The 16,540-nt window shown below is 39.3% G+C and overlaps 1 protein-coding gene across 2 annotated transcripts in view; it reads right to left on the reverse strand.

Moving 5' to 3' along the window:
- Positions 1-16,540, reverse strand: part of clmpb (CXADR like membrane protein b) — a 77,402-nt gene that overhangs the window by 10,071 nt on the left and 50,791 nt on the right. For both annotated transcript variants that reach the window (XM_034224773.1, XM_034224774.1), the window contains exons 3-4: positions 6,515-6,719; positions 1,082-1,249 (exon numbers count right to left, since the gene is read on the reverse strand). In XM_034224773.1, coding sequence (XP_034080664.1) covers positions 1,082-1,249; positions 6,515-6,719 — 373 coding nt within the window. The remainder of the gene's footprint in view (positions 1-1,081; positions 1,250-6,514; positions 6,720-16,540) is intronic.

The following is a 16,540-nucleotide window of genomic DNA, read 5'->3' on the forward strand; positions in this document are numbered from 1 at the left end:
TGGAGCCCCACGGGATATTTAGTCATCCCACCAATGACAACCATGTGATATTACCTTTCACCAGACTCATAAATAATGGCTACCGACGCGGTGTGTTATCGTCCAATGAAAATTAATTAGACTAAACAGGTGTTGCTCGGTGAAGGTCATTCATTTGAAGGTTTTTATCTGTGCATAAGCCGTCATGGATGCCAGTTGAACACTGAAGGGAAAACTGAGGCAGAGAGGTTGGCAGCCTGGGGGTGTTTACGCAGTTTTTGGAGAATATACACAGAAGGGAGAATTACCCTACCATTAGCTTTTCTGATATAAACTGTCTCTGTTACTGTTTAGAGGTGGATATGCCTGGTTATGATCCAAAAGGAATGCCAGAACCGACACCATGTGACTGAAGCGTGCCTCAGGGCGACTACAGAGACAATTTTTTATTATCTTTGGTGCAGGATGTAGTCGGAGCTGCCAGTGTATTACATTTGATTTTCTCCACTTTGCACACAATCCAAGGAAACGCTCCGTTTATTCTCACTGAATGCAGGCAGGAATAGATCACTTGAGCCAGACTGACATCTCAGCGTCACTGACATCTCCAGCAGATGACAGTATCAGACTGGAGCCTCGTGTTTATATAACTCATCCCAACAGAGTTCAAGAAGGAATCACAGGGACGTGTTCTGTTTGATTTCCCGGAAAAACACATGTAGTATGCATAATGTGGTCTTTAGCTGTAGATGGTAGTACTGGCACTGTTCTTTAGATGAGAAACACTTGCAGAATCGGTGGCCTAATTGGGACAATCCAAGTGCCCTTTAGTAAAGCATTGTAACTTAATGATGTGGTGAATCAGAGAGGATAGTAGTTGTACTGGGCAGATTTAGGTGTCCGTGTTCGCAAAGTTATAAAATGTGAAGTTGGGAGGAGAAGAAAGAAAGACAGACGCTGTGCTCAGCAGAACACTTCCTAGGATAAATGCTGCCCATAAAAATTACTTATATGTAATAAAATTGAATCTTTGTAGCATTCGTCTGCAGAAGCCTTGTATGATGAATCAGCAAGTCAGTGTAGTGGTAATTATTTTCCTTACCTATCAGTGCCAGGTTTGGCAGTTTGCCCAGACTCTTGCCTTTGTCGAGTACTCGCTCCCACTTGTAGTTGATGGGGTCCGAGCCGTCGCTCGACTTGCAGCTCAGCTTGACATCACTTCCCCCCAGGAGTTTGCCGTCCATCCAGCACCTCGGCTTGGAGGGTTTGACTGAAAGAAGGCAAGGGAATCAGAAACGTGTCAATACAAATGTGCTTCAACAAGCAAGGGTCTGTCGTTTAAGTTCATACATTTCAGCCATTAATAAGGTTTTTATCAAACATATTGCTTTTCTGTATCAGTTATATGTTTCATTTAAAATAAATAACATTATTTAGAAAATTGTAATTCATTTTAATGTTAATTATTTTTTTTTAAATAGGATTTTCTATTTTTATTGGAAACATGAAACATTAGGATTTGTAGTTATTTCATTGACATAAATGAGAGATGTTTAATACTGAAGCTTTGGCCTTTGACAAATAATGGGAATAAAAGCACATCTACTAATTTTGAACTATTTTTACTATACAAAAGACAAATGTATCCCCAATCCTTATCAATGGTTAGGTTGTATGTTGACTAAATTAGCTGAATAAAATTGATTATTTCTACAAAAAAAACATAATTACTGATACATAAATTATGCCATAATGTAAAGCCAAGTGAAATAGTCTAACACGAGTGTATCACCTCAGCATAACACACAATATAAAAGGAGCAAAGACATAAAGGTGAGAAACTAAGAAAACAAAAGGCTTGTTAAATTGCAAAAGATAAAATGTCAGCGAGTCAGACTTTATTTGAAGATATCTATTTATATATTTGTAACTAGTGTCCTTTAGAGTTCTTAACAGGGATGATTCTCGCCTCACTGTCATTCCTCCAGGGCTGGTAACACACATAGAAACCCCCAGTCCCATAGGGAAAGGATCAATGTGACCGCAGACTTGGCTGTGGACGCTTGTGGTCATATGTTCTCCACAGGTCAAAGGTTTTGGTCATGGTCCAGTAGCTGGAGGCGCAGTACAGTATCGCCCGCTGAGCCCTGTACAGCTGCTCTGTTTAGATACATGCTGAGAGGCACTGCAAAGCTAGAAAAGCAAGAACACAGCACACTGTTTTCTCCCTCCAAGGGATATTTTTAGATCAGTGTTGTGCGAAATTTGAACGTCTCTTTTGTGTTTTTGTTATGCTGTCATATTAGGGAGGTCAGATTTGAGGTATTTGGCTGTTGCTGCTTGTCACTAATGTTTAGAAGTTATTCTGTTATAGATTGGCGCAGTGATGACGTATTATTGAAGGCCGACTTGGAAGTAGGAATCGCAAGGGCTCCCACAACAAAAAGCCAATTGGGTTTTGGAATAATGCAGAAAATACAGTAAGGCCTGTGGCAAACAAACGTTTGTGATACAGCCACGTTTTGTTCAGCAGGATAATCTCCACACCATTTTATGATTTTGAAGTGTAAATCTACAGAATGAAATAGCCCACGTAAGGGTATAAACACATTGCATCACGTTGTATTTCTGCATGTCACCACTGCTCAGCTAAAGGCGGACTTGTTTATGGCATGATGACCTTCAGCAGTCTCATTTAGTCGCTTGTTAGCAACAGCTTTTTTATGACACACAGAAGCTTCGGACATTCACAACTGGTTTTCATAACGTTTTTGTATAAAACATGAAATTCTCTTATGCTTTTAGTAACCACATGATTTCTGGTTTTACACAAAGGAACCAGAAGTGGTAAAAGCCTAACTCATTCCTGGGTTTTGGAACTCATTCCTGCAATGCAAAATGCTAAAATGTAGAGAGTTTGTGAGTCCGGTCAATAATGCCAGATATCTCATGTGCCTTTGTTCTTATAACCCTCTTTTTCTCCATCCCCTCCTCATCCGTGTGTGCTTCTTGCAGCTTTGTCAGGGTCAGTTAGGCCTAACTGCAGCAGGGGCATTTTGGAGCCTCAGACACACACTCACACACACAAATTCCCAAAAATGTGACCACATTCATACTCAAACATATTAAGTCAATACATCTGCACATGCTGATTTTTCTACACTCACAAGAACAGTGCAAGCATCCAGGCGCTACCGTGCAAGTTCCATAAAACACAAACACTGCCACCACTGGAGGCACACACACACACACACACACACACACACACACACACACACACACACACACACACACACACACACACACACACACACACACACACACACACACACACACACACACACACACACACACACACACACACACACACACACACACACACACACACACACACACACACACACACACACACACACACACACACATCTATTCTTGAGGCAAACCTCTCCTGTGATAAAATGGCATCCAATGTAATAAAAAAAGTCAATCAAAGAACTAGATTCCTATACCGGATCTCCTCTCTGGTAAACAAAAACACCCTGAAAACTCTGGCAGGAGCACTCATTCAAGGGTACTATGACTATGCTTGCACGTCATGGTACCATAGCACCTCCAAGGCGCTAAAAATAAAACTTCAAACATCGCAAAATAAACTGGTCAGACTACTGCTTGACCTTTCATCTAGAACCCACCTCACCTCTGCCCACTTTGACAACCTAGGATGGCTTAGAGTAGACGACAGAGTACAGCTACTTGCAATGGGCCTGGTCTACAAGATCCACTACACCTCTATGGTACCCATGTACATGTCAAAATTCTTCCCAAAGGTCAAGGAATACCATGATCATAACACCAGAGGGAGCTCCACAAATCATGTGAAACCCAGATTTGGCACAAAAAAGGGGGAATACACGTTTCGCAATTATGCCACATCAAGGTGGAACGCTCTTCCCACAACTGTAAAGGAAAGTAAAACTATACTTACCTTCAAAACCTCTCTTAAAGAGCACCTTCGGGGGAGAGCATTGCAAAACTGGCCCCGGTAATGGTACAAATCTCAACCTGTCGTTCAATGGACAGCTTCCCCCCCCCCCCATCTATGTATATACTCGCATTTTAGACTCTGTTACTAACTGTATATCTGTAGACTTGGTATGTCTTAAATGTCCGGTTAGGATGTATTAGAACGAAATCTAAAATGAAAATTGTAAATAAGCCATCTGTATGTCAAATATGTCTTATATGTCTTAAATGACATGATGAATTGGAAATGGGGGGACCCTGATGTAAACAAGACAAAAGTCTTTCTCTGGTCTGCATCCCCTTAACAATTGTATGTTTTGAGCTGTACTGTACTGTACCCAATATACAAGCTGTTAATAAACTTTTCAATCAATCAATCAATCAATCAATCAATCACACACACACACACACACACACACACACACACACACACACACACACACACACACACACACACACACACACACACACACACACACACACACACACACACACACACACACACACACACACACACACACACACACACACACACACACATGGCGTGCGTACAGATACGTACACTCACACATCATCTCATTCCAAGCCAGCTACTAGCTCGGCTGCCAAGCTATTATCTTAGCGTGGGGAGCGAGGGAAAAATGCAAATGTTCGTCTCTCTCAAAATCGAAAGTGTCACCGCAAAGCTGAGGGCAATTTGTAAAAATGGAGGCACTACACTGAAATGTCTTGATGGAAGAGAGCGGAGAGTGTGTGCGAGAGGATTAACAGAATGTTCCATTAGAAAACCAATAACCGCGGGTTGAACTAATCTCCCATGATGTTTTAATAAATCGCCTGCTTTCTGACATTGAGAACGCTCGTGCTCCTCCCGCTGGACTTTGTGGCTGGCTTTGTGGCGAAGACGCTCCCTTTTTTGCTGTCTGTCCTTCAGAGTTACTTAGCAATCTGAGAGAAGTGACACATATCACCACCATTGAGATAGTTGTAAGCTAAGCCATTTAAAAACCATCTGTATTTCTGGGATATTAGGAAAACAAGAAGACTGAATAAGAATGAACAATGGTGACTTTGCTGTGGCTTATGACGCCAAGACTGACTTTAATATAGTTGCAAAAGCAAATACATGACTTCAACCATAACATTTTATTACAGGATGTTGCTCAAACTTAGAGAAGGGTCTGTTTCTCCCACAGAGGACACAAATGTATTAGCGAGTGCAATAGGCATATCAATAATTTAACTTGGTGCTTGCCCGTATAACTCATAAACATCATCAATCATAGTTCTCCAGACCCTGTCGCATGTTTCTGGTCTCACCTCATCAACAAACCAATCCAAACGAACCCAAACAGCACGAGCAAAATCAAATCACACTGTCTGAATCAAATTGAATCATTAGGACAGTCAGCATGAAGGAGGAAATGTGCCAGGCTAATGATTCAGTGATTAGGTCTGTGTGTGTGTGTGTGTGTGTGTGTGTGTGTGTGTGTGTGTGTGTTTGTTTGTGTGTACAAATGGGTGTGGGTCTCTTCATGTCTCATACAATGTGTCTGACAACCAGGGGCGGTTCCGGGGGGGGGGGCAACAGGGGCCAGTGCCCCCATAACACTGACCAGGGACCCCCCTATGGCCCCTCTCCAAAAAAAGGTTACAATATTACGATTTATTGGAACTAGATCAAATCAGAGACCCGGATGTACGGTGGAGATTAAACTGTTCATAACCTTATATAAAAGTAAATACTTTTTATGTCACTTAAAGGTCACCTATTATGCAAAATCCACTTGTTCATGTATTTTACACATCAACATGTGTCCCCTCTGTGTAAAGAGACTCTGAAGGTTTCAGGAAAAAAGATTCTCTCTCTTTTTGTCCTGATCCATTTATATAAAAACCTGTCTGAAAATGAGCTGATCAGATTTTGGCCACTTTATGATGTCATAATGATGTTTTGGCTTGTATAACCATTAGCCAATCAGCAACCAAGGTAACCCCCCCCCCCACCTTATCACCTGAATCTCCTCCTACAGCACCATTGAGTTCTTTTTAACCAAATATCTCTCAGAGGGGCGTGGGGAGGGGCTCCTTATTTTCATCTAAAGTAACAGACAGAGAATCAGCACTTTGGAAACAGGGCTGAAACAGAGGGGATTATGGGATGCTACAATTATCTGTTTGGTATTTCGAGCCAAACACTTCAGAGACATGTTTTGTATATATCTGAGACCTATAATATATTGATGAAAAACAGTATAATAGGGGACCTTTACTAAAACAAATACTATAAATGGAAAAAACTACAAAGGACTGTAACTTACATTTACAAAAACAAATAACTTTACAAAAACAAATACCAATTACTGTATTTTATGTTTATTTTACACAATTACTTTATACTGTCTTTGTCTTTTTAACCCGCTTTTATTGGGCCCCTCTCATGAAATAACTGGCCCCAGCCTGGCCCCCGCAGTAAAATTGGTCTAGAACCGCCACTACTGACGACACTCACCCAGCACAATGAGGTTGACCTGGCTCCAGTGGTACTTTCCCCCAGTCTTCACTTTACAGTAGTATTCCCCGGAGTCGCTGAGCAGCAGGTCGCTGATCATCAGGGAGGCGTCCCCCCCCAGGTACTCGCCAGCGAAGGACAGGCGGCTGGCCTCGCTGCTCGTCGCCTCATTGGTGTACACCTGGCCCCCAAAGAAGGTGATGATCTAGATAATTGAAGAGAATAACATTTGAGATTAAATTAAGCATCGTTCACTGAATTCACGGAGCATTCTGACAGCAGGTTTCAATGATTCACAGGTTTCTTAATCATGAACACAATGAAAGTCAAAGGCTTTTCCAACAGTACAACATACAGTAGACTTAAAGGTCCCCTATTATACTGTTTTTCATCAATATATTATAGGTCTCAGATATATACAAAACATGTCTCTGAAGTGTTTGGCTTGAAATACCCCTCAGATCATGCCAGCATTACCCATAATCCCCTCTGTTTCAGCCCTGTTTCAAAAGTGCTGATTCTCTGTCTGTTACTTTAGATGAAAATAAGGAGCCAAAAAAGGGGGCAAAACATCGTTATGATATCATAAAGTGGCCAAAATCTGATCCGCTCATTTTCACACAGGTTATAAATGGATCAGGACAAAAAGTGAGATAATCTTTTCTCCTGAAACTTTCAGAATCTCTTTACACTTAATGAGCAAAATACATAAACTAGAGAAAGAAAATAGTGCAAGAGGCACCAGTTGCATTTAAAACATAGGAATAAGTTCACTTTTGCACATGTACAATTGAATTAGATGAACAGAGTGTAAACTTAAATACTTTAAAAAACAGCTTATTGTAACAATATATAAAAGTGTAGACTGTAAACTGTGTATGTGCTATACATATATGTAAGTGAAGAGCTCAGGAATTTAGGTGGACAAAGTACTCATATCTTCTAGTAAAGGTCTTAATAACACAGCACCAAAATACTCTGTTACAAGAAAAAAAAGTCCTGCATTCATTTGTTTACTTAACCCTTAGATGCACGAGTGGCTGGACCCTACACTCTTCCATAAGTGTGTTTTTATGCCATTTTTGTCATTTTGGTTAAGAAAAGTCACTTGTATAATATTTAGTATTATATTTTGGTTCACACTAGAAATATGTTATATTTAATTTTTCACTATTTATAATTTTATAATTTTTTTTTACATTTTGAATTTTTTTTTTCCCCCATAGGATTCCATAGGAAATGCATGCGGGTAATTTTTGACCCACTTATGGAAGCTTGGGGTATTAATACAAAAACTAACATTTCTTAAAATCTAAATAAAAATGTTGAATGGCATGATATCCAAAACATGTTTTTTGAGGAATAGCTGGAATATGAAATGATATAAATATGTAATTACAAAGGTAAAATAAAACCACCTCACCGGGTCAAAAAAGACCCACTTATGCATCTAAGGGTTAAGTAAAAGTACGGAAGTATAAGAATCAAAATATACTTTGAATACCTGAGTGTGTGTAGCCAGTAGAGGTGGAGCTAACTTCAAGGTCTTTTTTAACTGACAGTTATTCCATAGTTCATTTATAGTTTTAAGTAAGTACCGTACACGGTTAAATTAATGGAGAGAAGTGCACTGACAATATTTGAAATTGTAGTAAAAGTATAAAGTAGCACCAAATTGGACAATGCAAGTAAAGTAAAAGTACCTCAAATGTGTCGTAAAGTAAGGTACTTGAGTAATTGTACTGGCCAACACTGATTCTGACCTAATCCTAAATACCAAACCCTTGTGAGACTACTCCCTAATGCCTCCTTCTACAGCACTAAGAACTAGATCAAATCACAGTTGTCCCACTTCCACTTAAAACGCTTGACTTCCTTTTTTAGAAAAAAATGTCTTCAATTTCGTCTTTGACCTGAACTCTTTAAATGTTGGTGATGTCAGTATTCATCCAAATAATGCAACAATAAAGCCTTTAATATCCCATTACCACACATTTAGTTAACTTATTGTAATTTCTACAGTAATATCCTGGACTTTAACATTTAAAATGGCTTTATATAACTATAATGATGCTGTACGTACAGCTCCACCATATCCACATAGGCCCTGGAACAATGTTGAGAGAAATACCAGCACTCATGGGAAACATTGTTAACAATCACTTTAAAATTAGCACTTGGGAAATAATATTTTACAAATGAACGCATTTGCTGGAATGCCAGTATCCTGCCAGTGTTCATTTAGCTAATTATCTGAGAGCGCTGTTATCTCCTTCTGGTCTTTATAAAGCGGAGCCGTCAAATTGACCAAATAAAATCTATTCTGGGGCTGGGATAAAAGATTAAAATACCCACTGTGGCACTAATGTGATGTTAGCACTTTAGCTAAAATAAAGGCTAAGAACTAACAAATGTCTCTCACTGGGAAAACTGTCCACAGCTCAAAGTGAACACACCGTGTCTGGAGCAGAAAAGTGTTCTTTATTTACTCAGTTTGTCCAGTTTGTTATTTGCAATAAAGGATAGAAGATACACTGGACTGATTTCAATGTAATAAATGAAAATTAGGTCCTGGGTCATGTTCAATTTTGGTCAGATCTATTACCACATTTAAATCATCGAAAGCACTATACATTTTACAACTGTGAGGTTATGCAATCTAATGGAGTCATAATTATTTTAATTTGCTAAATAAATAGCAGAAGTTTATTTTAGTTTTAAACTGCAATAATTAGAGGCCCCTGTTATGCAATGTCATGTATGTATGTATGTATGTATGTGTGTGTGTGTGTGTGTATGTATGTGTGTGTGTATGTATGTATGTGTGTATGTGTGTGTGTGTATGTATGTGTGTGTGTATGTGTGTATGTATGTATGTATGTATGTATGTGTGTGTGTGTATGTGTGTATATGTATGTGTGTGTATGTATGTGTGTGTATGTATGTATGTGTGTGTATGTGTGTGTGTGTGTGTATGTGTATGTATGTGTGTATGTATGTATGTATGTGTGTGTGTGTGTGTGTGTGCGTGTGTTCTTTATTAATTTTTTTTATTAATTCTTATCTGAATTCTCTGAGTTTTTATCAACTTTGGTTCTTAAAACAGATAAAGTAATTATCGTAGGTGACTTTAATATTCATGTTGACGATGATAAAAATAGCCTTACTGTTGCATTTAACTCTATATTAGATTCTGTTGGTTTTTGTCAGAGTGTAAATAAACCAACCCACTGCTATAATCACACTCTCGACCTTGTTCTGACTTATGGTATTGAAATTGAGCAACTATTAGTCGAACCGCATAATCCTGCTTTATCCGACCATTTCTTAGTAACTTTTGAAGTACTGTTACTAGACTACAAAGCATTAGTCAAAAGCTCCTGCAGCAGAAACCTATCTGTTAGTGCTATAGCCAAATTTAAGGAAGAGATTCCACCAATACTTAACTCGATAGCATGTCTGCATGTAAGGGAGGAAACTTATACAAAATGTACACCACCCCAAATTGATCATGTTGTTGATAGTGCTACAGATGCGCTGCGAATAAAATTAGACTCTGTTGCTCCTTTGAAAAAGAAGAAAATAAAACAACATAGACTAGCTCCATGGCATAATGCCGAAACCCGCAAAATAAAGCAAAAGTCGAGACAACTTGAAAGGATATGGCGTTCTACTAAACTTGAAGAATCTCGTTTAATTTGGCATATTACTCTCAATGAATATAAGAAAGCATTGCGTAAAGCGAGAGCAGCTTACTACTCTTCATTAATAGATGAGAATAAGAATAATGCAAGATTTCTTTTCAGCACTGTAGCCAGGCTGACAGAAAGCCACAGCTCGATTGAGCCTTCTATTCCCATAGCACTCAGTAGTAATGATTTTATGTGCTTTTTTAACGATAAAATTGTTACTCTTAGAAACAAAATTAATGACCTCTTGCCTTTGACCAGTATAGTGTTATCAACAGCTCCCGGAAACGTAAGTTCTAATATTACACTAGATAATAAACTAGAATGCTTTTCAGCCATAAACCTTGAACAATTAAATTCAATGATTCTCTCTTCTAAACCATCAACGTGCATGTTAGACCCAATTCCAACTAAGCTGTTGAAGGAAGTTTTTCCATTAATTAGCACTTATTTATTAAATATTATGAATATGTCTTTATTATCAGGCTATGTTCCACAATCATTCAAAGTAGCAGTGATAAAACCGCTTCTTAAAAAGCACAACCTCGATCCAGAGGTTTTAGCCAACTATAGACCTATTTCTAATCTTCCGTTCCTCTCAAAAATTCTTGAGAAAGCGGTCGCAAAACAGTTGTGTGATTACTTAAAAAACAATGATTTATTTGAAGCTTTTCAGTCTGGCTTTAGAACACATCATAGCACAGAGACAGCTCTGGTTAAAGTCACAAATGACATTCTAATAGCCTCTGACAAGGGACGTGTCTCTATTCTTGTTTTGCTCGATCTCAGTGCTGCATTTGATACTATCGACCATGATATCTTATTGCAAAGACTAGAGCACTTAGTTGGCATACAGGGAACTGCTTTAGACTGGTTTAGGTCCTATCTATCTGAACGCTCTCAGTTTGTACGTGTCAATGATGAATCTTCCACGCAAACCAAAGTTAGCCATGGAGTGCCACAGGGCTCAGTGCTCGGACCTATTTTGTTCACATTATATATGCTTCCGTTAGGCAATATTATAAGGAATCATTCTGTAAACTTTCATTGTTATGCGGATGATACTCAACTATATTTATCAATCAAGCCTGATGAAATTAATCATCTAAATAAAATTCAAGACTGCCTTAAGGACTTAAAAACGTGGATGACCTTAAACTTTTTGATGTTAAACACGACCAAAACTGAAGTTATTGTACTTGGCCCGAAGAATCTACGAAACAAATTATCTAAGGATATATTAACTATGGATGGCATTAATTTGGCCTCCAGTGAGACTGTAAGGAATCTTGGTGTTATATTTGATCAGGATTTATCCTTTAACGCCCACATAAAATCAATTTCAAGGACCGCCCTACTTCCATCTACGTAACATTGCAAAAATCAGGCATATCTTGCCTCAAAACGATGCAGAGAAACTAGTCCATGCATTTGTTACTTCAAGGCTGGATTATTGTAACTCTTTATTATCAGGGTGTACCAAGAAGTCAGTCAAGTCGCTTCAGCTGATTCAAAATGCTGCGGCTCGTGTACTAACCAGAGTTAGGAAAAGGGACCACATTACTCCTGTTCTGGCTGCCTTACACTGGCTCCCTATAGAACACAGGATAGAATTTAAAATTCTTCTTCTCGCCTACAAAGCCCTTAATGGGCAGGCGCCATCTTACCTTAAAGAACTCATTATACCCTACTGTCCTACTAGGGCATTGCGTTCCAAGAATGCAGGGTTGTTGGTTGTTCCTAGAGTCTCTAAAAGTACAATGGGAGCCAGAGCCTTTTCTTATCAAGCTCCACATTTGTGGAATCAGCTTCCAGTTTGTGTTCGGGCGGCAGACACCCTATCCGTTTTTAAGAGTGCGCTTAAGACCTTCCTTTTTGATAAAGCTTATAGTTAGGGCTGATTAGATCCAGCCCCTAGTTTTGCTGATATAGGCTTAGTTTGTCGGGGGACATCTTACTTCTTCCTTCTCTCTGTCTATACCTGTGTACTCTCATGTTCCGATTAACCCAGCTTCCCCAAATGTCTTTCTTTTTGGTGTCTATATACGCCGGGATCCGGAGTCATGGATGATCCTGCGCTCCTCTGTCCTGGATCGCGAGCCCTGGATCTTGAGTCGTGGCTGTGGTCCTGGATCATAGGTCCTGGATGGATATCCTCGTGGATTCATCTTCCTATTATACACACATGCATTTCCAAACATTTGGACTACCTATGTTGCAAATGTATTATCTTTTCAATTTACACACGGCATCTATTGCACGTCTGTCCGTTCTGGGAGAGGGATCCCTCCTCTGTTGCTCTCCCTGAGGTTTCTCCCATTTTTCCCTTTAAACTGTGGGTTTTCTCCGGAAGTTTTTCCTTGTACGATGTGAGGGTCTAAGGACAGAGGGTGTCGTATTGTCATACTGATATTTTGTACAAACTGTAAAGTCCACTGAGACAAATGTAACATTTGTGATATTGGGCTATATAAATAAACATTGATTGATTGATTGAGTGTGTGTGTGTGTGTGTATGTATGTACATTAGGAATTTGTTATGATAGTCAAGAAAACTCTCCTGGTGAATTTTATTCAAATTCCAACAACATGTAACCCCTCCCTCATCAACCAGGGCTGCCACGGTGCTGCAACTGAGGCTAAACTTCAAGGTCGATGAGGGAGGGGTAAATGTTGTCAGATTGAGGAAAAACTTCACCAGGAGAGTTTTCTTGACTAATATAATTAATTCTGGGGGTTGGAGCTTAGACTTTCTGACTTTCAATTTTAAGGACCACCCTAATGTACAGTATGTATTATAAGATAATTACATCAGATAACTTATAAATTGGTACATTTTGAAAAATACAACAAAACAAATCAAATATATCCAGCAAAAGCAATACAAATCAGATGAAGTGAATATTTATCAGAACTTAGAACCAAACATTAAAATGAGGCTGGTACGGAAAAAGGTTTTCCTTTTATGACTTGCGATCGACACAATCTATTTTTTCTTGCCTCTTGTTATTTTTAGCACAAGGTTCATTGATGTTTGCAACGACTGGTTTCTTCAAAGGAGTAATCTGAATTGTTGAACCTTCACTGCAGACATCTAAACATCAGTAAACCTGAACTTGAAAGCTTTAATTTCTTCTCCTCTGCCTGCCTGTTAATGTCTTTGCATGGCTTATTTCTATACACACTACTTGTCCCCCCCCCCCCCCTCTCTGCATCCACATTCACAAACACAAACAAACACAGCTGTCACAGTGGCCTATAACTCAGGGCGAGTGAGAGCCTGCAGATGGAGACTGCTAAATGCCGGTGCCACAGCACATCAGGGCCTTAGAGACCGGGGCACCTGCTGTGAGCACAGGTGACGACTGGCCATTCACACACTCACACACACACATGCTCAGACCTACACACACAGGCACTTCTATGCAAGCATGTAGACTGAATACAAACAGACATACATTCTGTGCCACAGCTACAGGCACAGAGCGACATGGCCCTGGCACCTGAACAAAGTGGGACATTAAATCTGCCTTTGGGCGCCCTCCTGCTGCCTCCCCTGCACTCTGGACATGTATTCCTCACTTGCACATTTGTATAGACTACACTGTTTATTTATGCTTCTGGTTTTGTCGGGATGTGCTCTGAACACATATTTATGACACTGATAGAGAGAGATAGTGAGAGTGCCAGTGAGTGTGAGGAATTTAAGCAGAATTTAGTCAAAGTGCCACGAGCTGTTAGCATTGTTTGCAATTCAAATGAGTTTTTTGTTTATTCAGTAAAATCTGAAAATGCTGTAGACATGGAGCGACTCTACCTTCCAGAGCTTTTGTAAATTAGATAAAACATCAGCTTGATTCATTTTTTACCAACTAGAGTAAAATGTTCCTGTTGACTTTCAAGGTAAAACGTTTACCGGAAAATATCAAATATCAGATTCCTCTATTTATCTCATTTCCCTATCATATACTTTAAGATGATAGCTATACCATTTTTTTTCAGATAAAGCAATGGTTTGTTAAGGATTATTCAGACTAGATCACAAAGCACACCAATGTTTAGATTCAATATTCAAGGCCTTTACATTGTCCCAAATGTGGTATATTGTTAACCATCTGAATAGTATAGTAACAACAGAACAAAAGCAAATATGGAAAACCAAACGTTTTGCATTTTTGCCAATGTTTGACACTCTCCACTTTCCTATTCATGAATAATAATCATCTCATATGGCTACAATTGTCTGGGAATACATGCCAATAAAGTATATTTTAAATTGTGGGCTGGAAGGTCAGCAAATTTACATAGAAAATCAACGACATAACTATTAACATAACATACTATTATCACGTTTTCCAAGAAAGGATGCTAAGTTTTGGACAGAATTTGAGCTTGAAAGAGGCCCTATTGTGCTTTTTGGGGATTTCTCTTTCCTGTAGTGTGTTTCAAGGTGTTTGTGCATGTAAATGGTCTGCTAAGGCTAAAATTCCAAAGTTCTGATACAAATAAAGACCATTTTGAGCATGGAAACATGTCAGAGTAGAGACACAAAATACAAATATGAACCTGAAAATGAGCATATGGGGCCTCTTAAAAACCAGCCCACTCTCTTCAGTCTGCGTACAAGTGACACGACTTTGCAAAGGCGTGCAATAGATACGCAGAAATCCGATTTTGCGTGCATATGATACTCCCACGTTACGTTTGTTATGAACGTATGTCAAATACGTTTTTTTTCTACAATTTTCTCCCACGTTACGTTTGTTATGAACGTATCTTAAATGCGTTTATTTTCTACATATCTTTGCCATTTATTTAACCCTAACCCTAACCCTAACCCAATAAGCTGCTGTGTCGTTTATTGCACCGCAAACATTAAAACTGTCATTGGAACGGCGATCAAGCCTGAAGCCACAGAGCTCTTTGTTTTAATGTTTGAGGTCAGCGTATCATATGCACGCAAAATCGGACTTCTGCGTATCTATTGCACGCCTTTGCAAAGTCGTGTCATTTGTACGCAGACTGTGAAACCGGGTTGTAAAAACACTATGTCATCCTTCCAGGACTGTGCCACTGCTGTTGCTATGCTAATACCGTTGTGTTTCTGAGGGACGGTTGGGTGCAGGTCAGCGCAGTAAAAATGTAGAATTTTTACATAAGTCAATACAATTTGGTGAAATGTCTCGAGCCCCTGTCCTTAAACACATGTAGGCTGTACATTTGTTAACAGAGGCTAAATGTTGACAAGATGCTGCTTCCCCCTCAACACAGCCCTTCGGCTCCAGCAGAACAAAAGGATGATTTATTCATTCAGCTACAGGCACAGTCTCCTTCCTAATCAAATTTTCAGACGTTTGATTTTAATGAATGGCGCCTTGAATGTTATCTTCCCGTTAAATATTCATCGCAATGTGGCAGGCGCCCTTTCTGAATCATCAAAGCATAAGACACTTGTTTTTCCGTTTATTTCAATCCTAGCCCACACATTTTTTTTCTTCCTTTATCACATTTCTACGTGCTAACCAACACATCAGTGCGTGAACAAACCACTTTCAAAGAGAAAGGAATCGCTTTTTCCGACAGAAAGCTGGTGAGATTGCACGCTACGGCGGTCATCAGATACTACGTTCAATTTAGGTGAAGAAAGGCAATGATTCAAAACCAGTGAAACGATACAAACAACGTCTTCAGATACAGCTATTTTCAGACTTTCAGCCAGGTTTACTTAGGAGAGTTGATATGAAGTTGTCATGATGGAGCCTCAAATCCACGAGGCCATCTACTGATTTATAAACACACACAACCCAAAGAAATATCAGTGAAAGAACATTTCCCAACATAATGATAACATAAATGATCTATTTCTAACAATTTATAGTTTGCTGGGGTCTGACTTAAGTAAATCATCTAAAGCACAGAAAGTATATGGTGCTTGTATGCTCAGATATCGTGAATCTCAGGATGTGAAGGTTTAACAATCAAAGGTTTAACAACATATGTTATTTGCAAAAAACTATCAAAACTTGCAAAGAAAGCAGGAGCACTTTAGAGTGACGGATATGCAGCGTAAACTCTCTATTCTATGAGCTGACGTTTCGGAAAACTTGTGTGCTTTCCTTGGAGCTTAAGGGAGTGCATGTGGGGTATCACGTCAAGTGTGTGTTGGGGAAGCAGTGTACAGCAAAATCTCTGGACAATCTAAAGTCTCTGCTGAAGCCGTTTTAGGGAGAAATGCTGCTGGGATGCTGCTCTGTCTGTTATCCAACATTAGCTTCAGTTAGCAATAACTAGCTTGAATACATACATATTCTGCACATTTTCAGGATCATATTCGTAT

Source organism: Gymnodraco acuticeps, unplaced genomic scaffold (assembly GCF_902827175.1).
Source record: "Gymnodraco acuticeps unplaced genomic scaffold, fGymAcu1.1, whole genome shotgun sequence".
NCBI lineage: Eukaryota > Metazoa > Chordata > Actinopteri > Perciformes > Bathydraconidae > Gymnodraco > Gymnodraco acuticeps.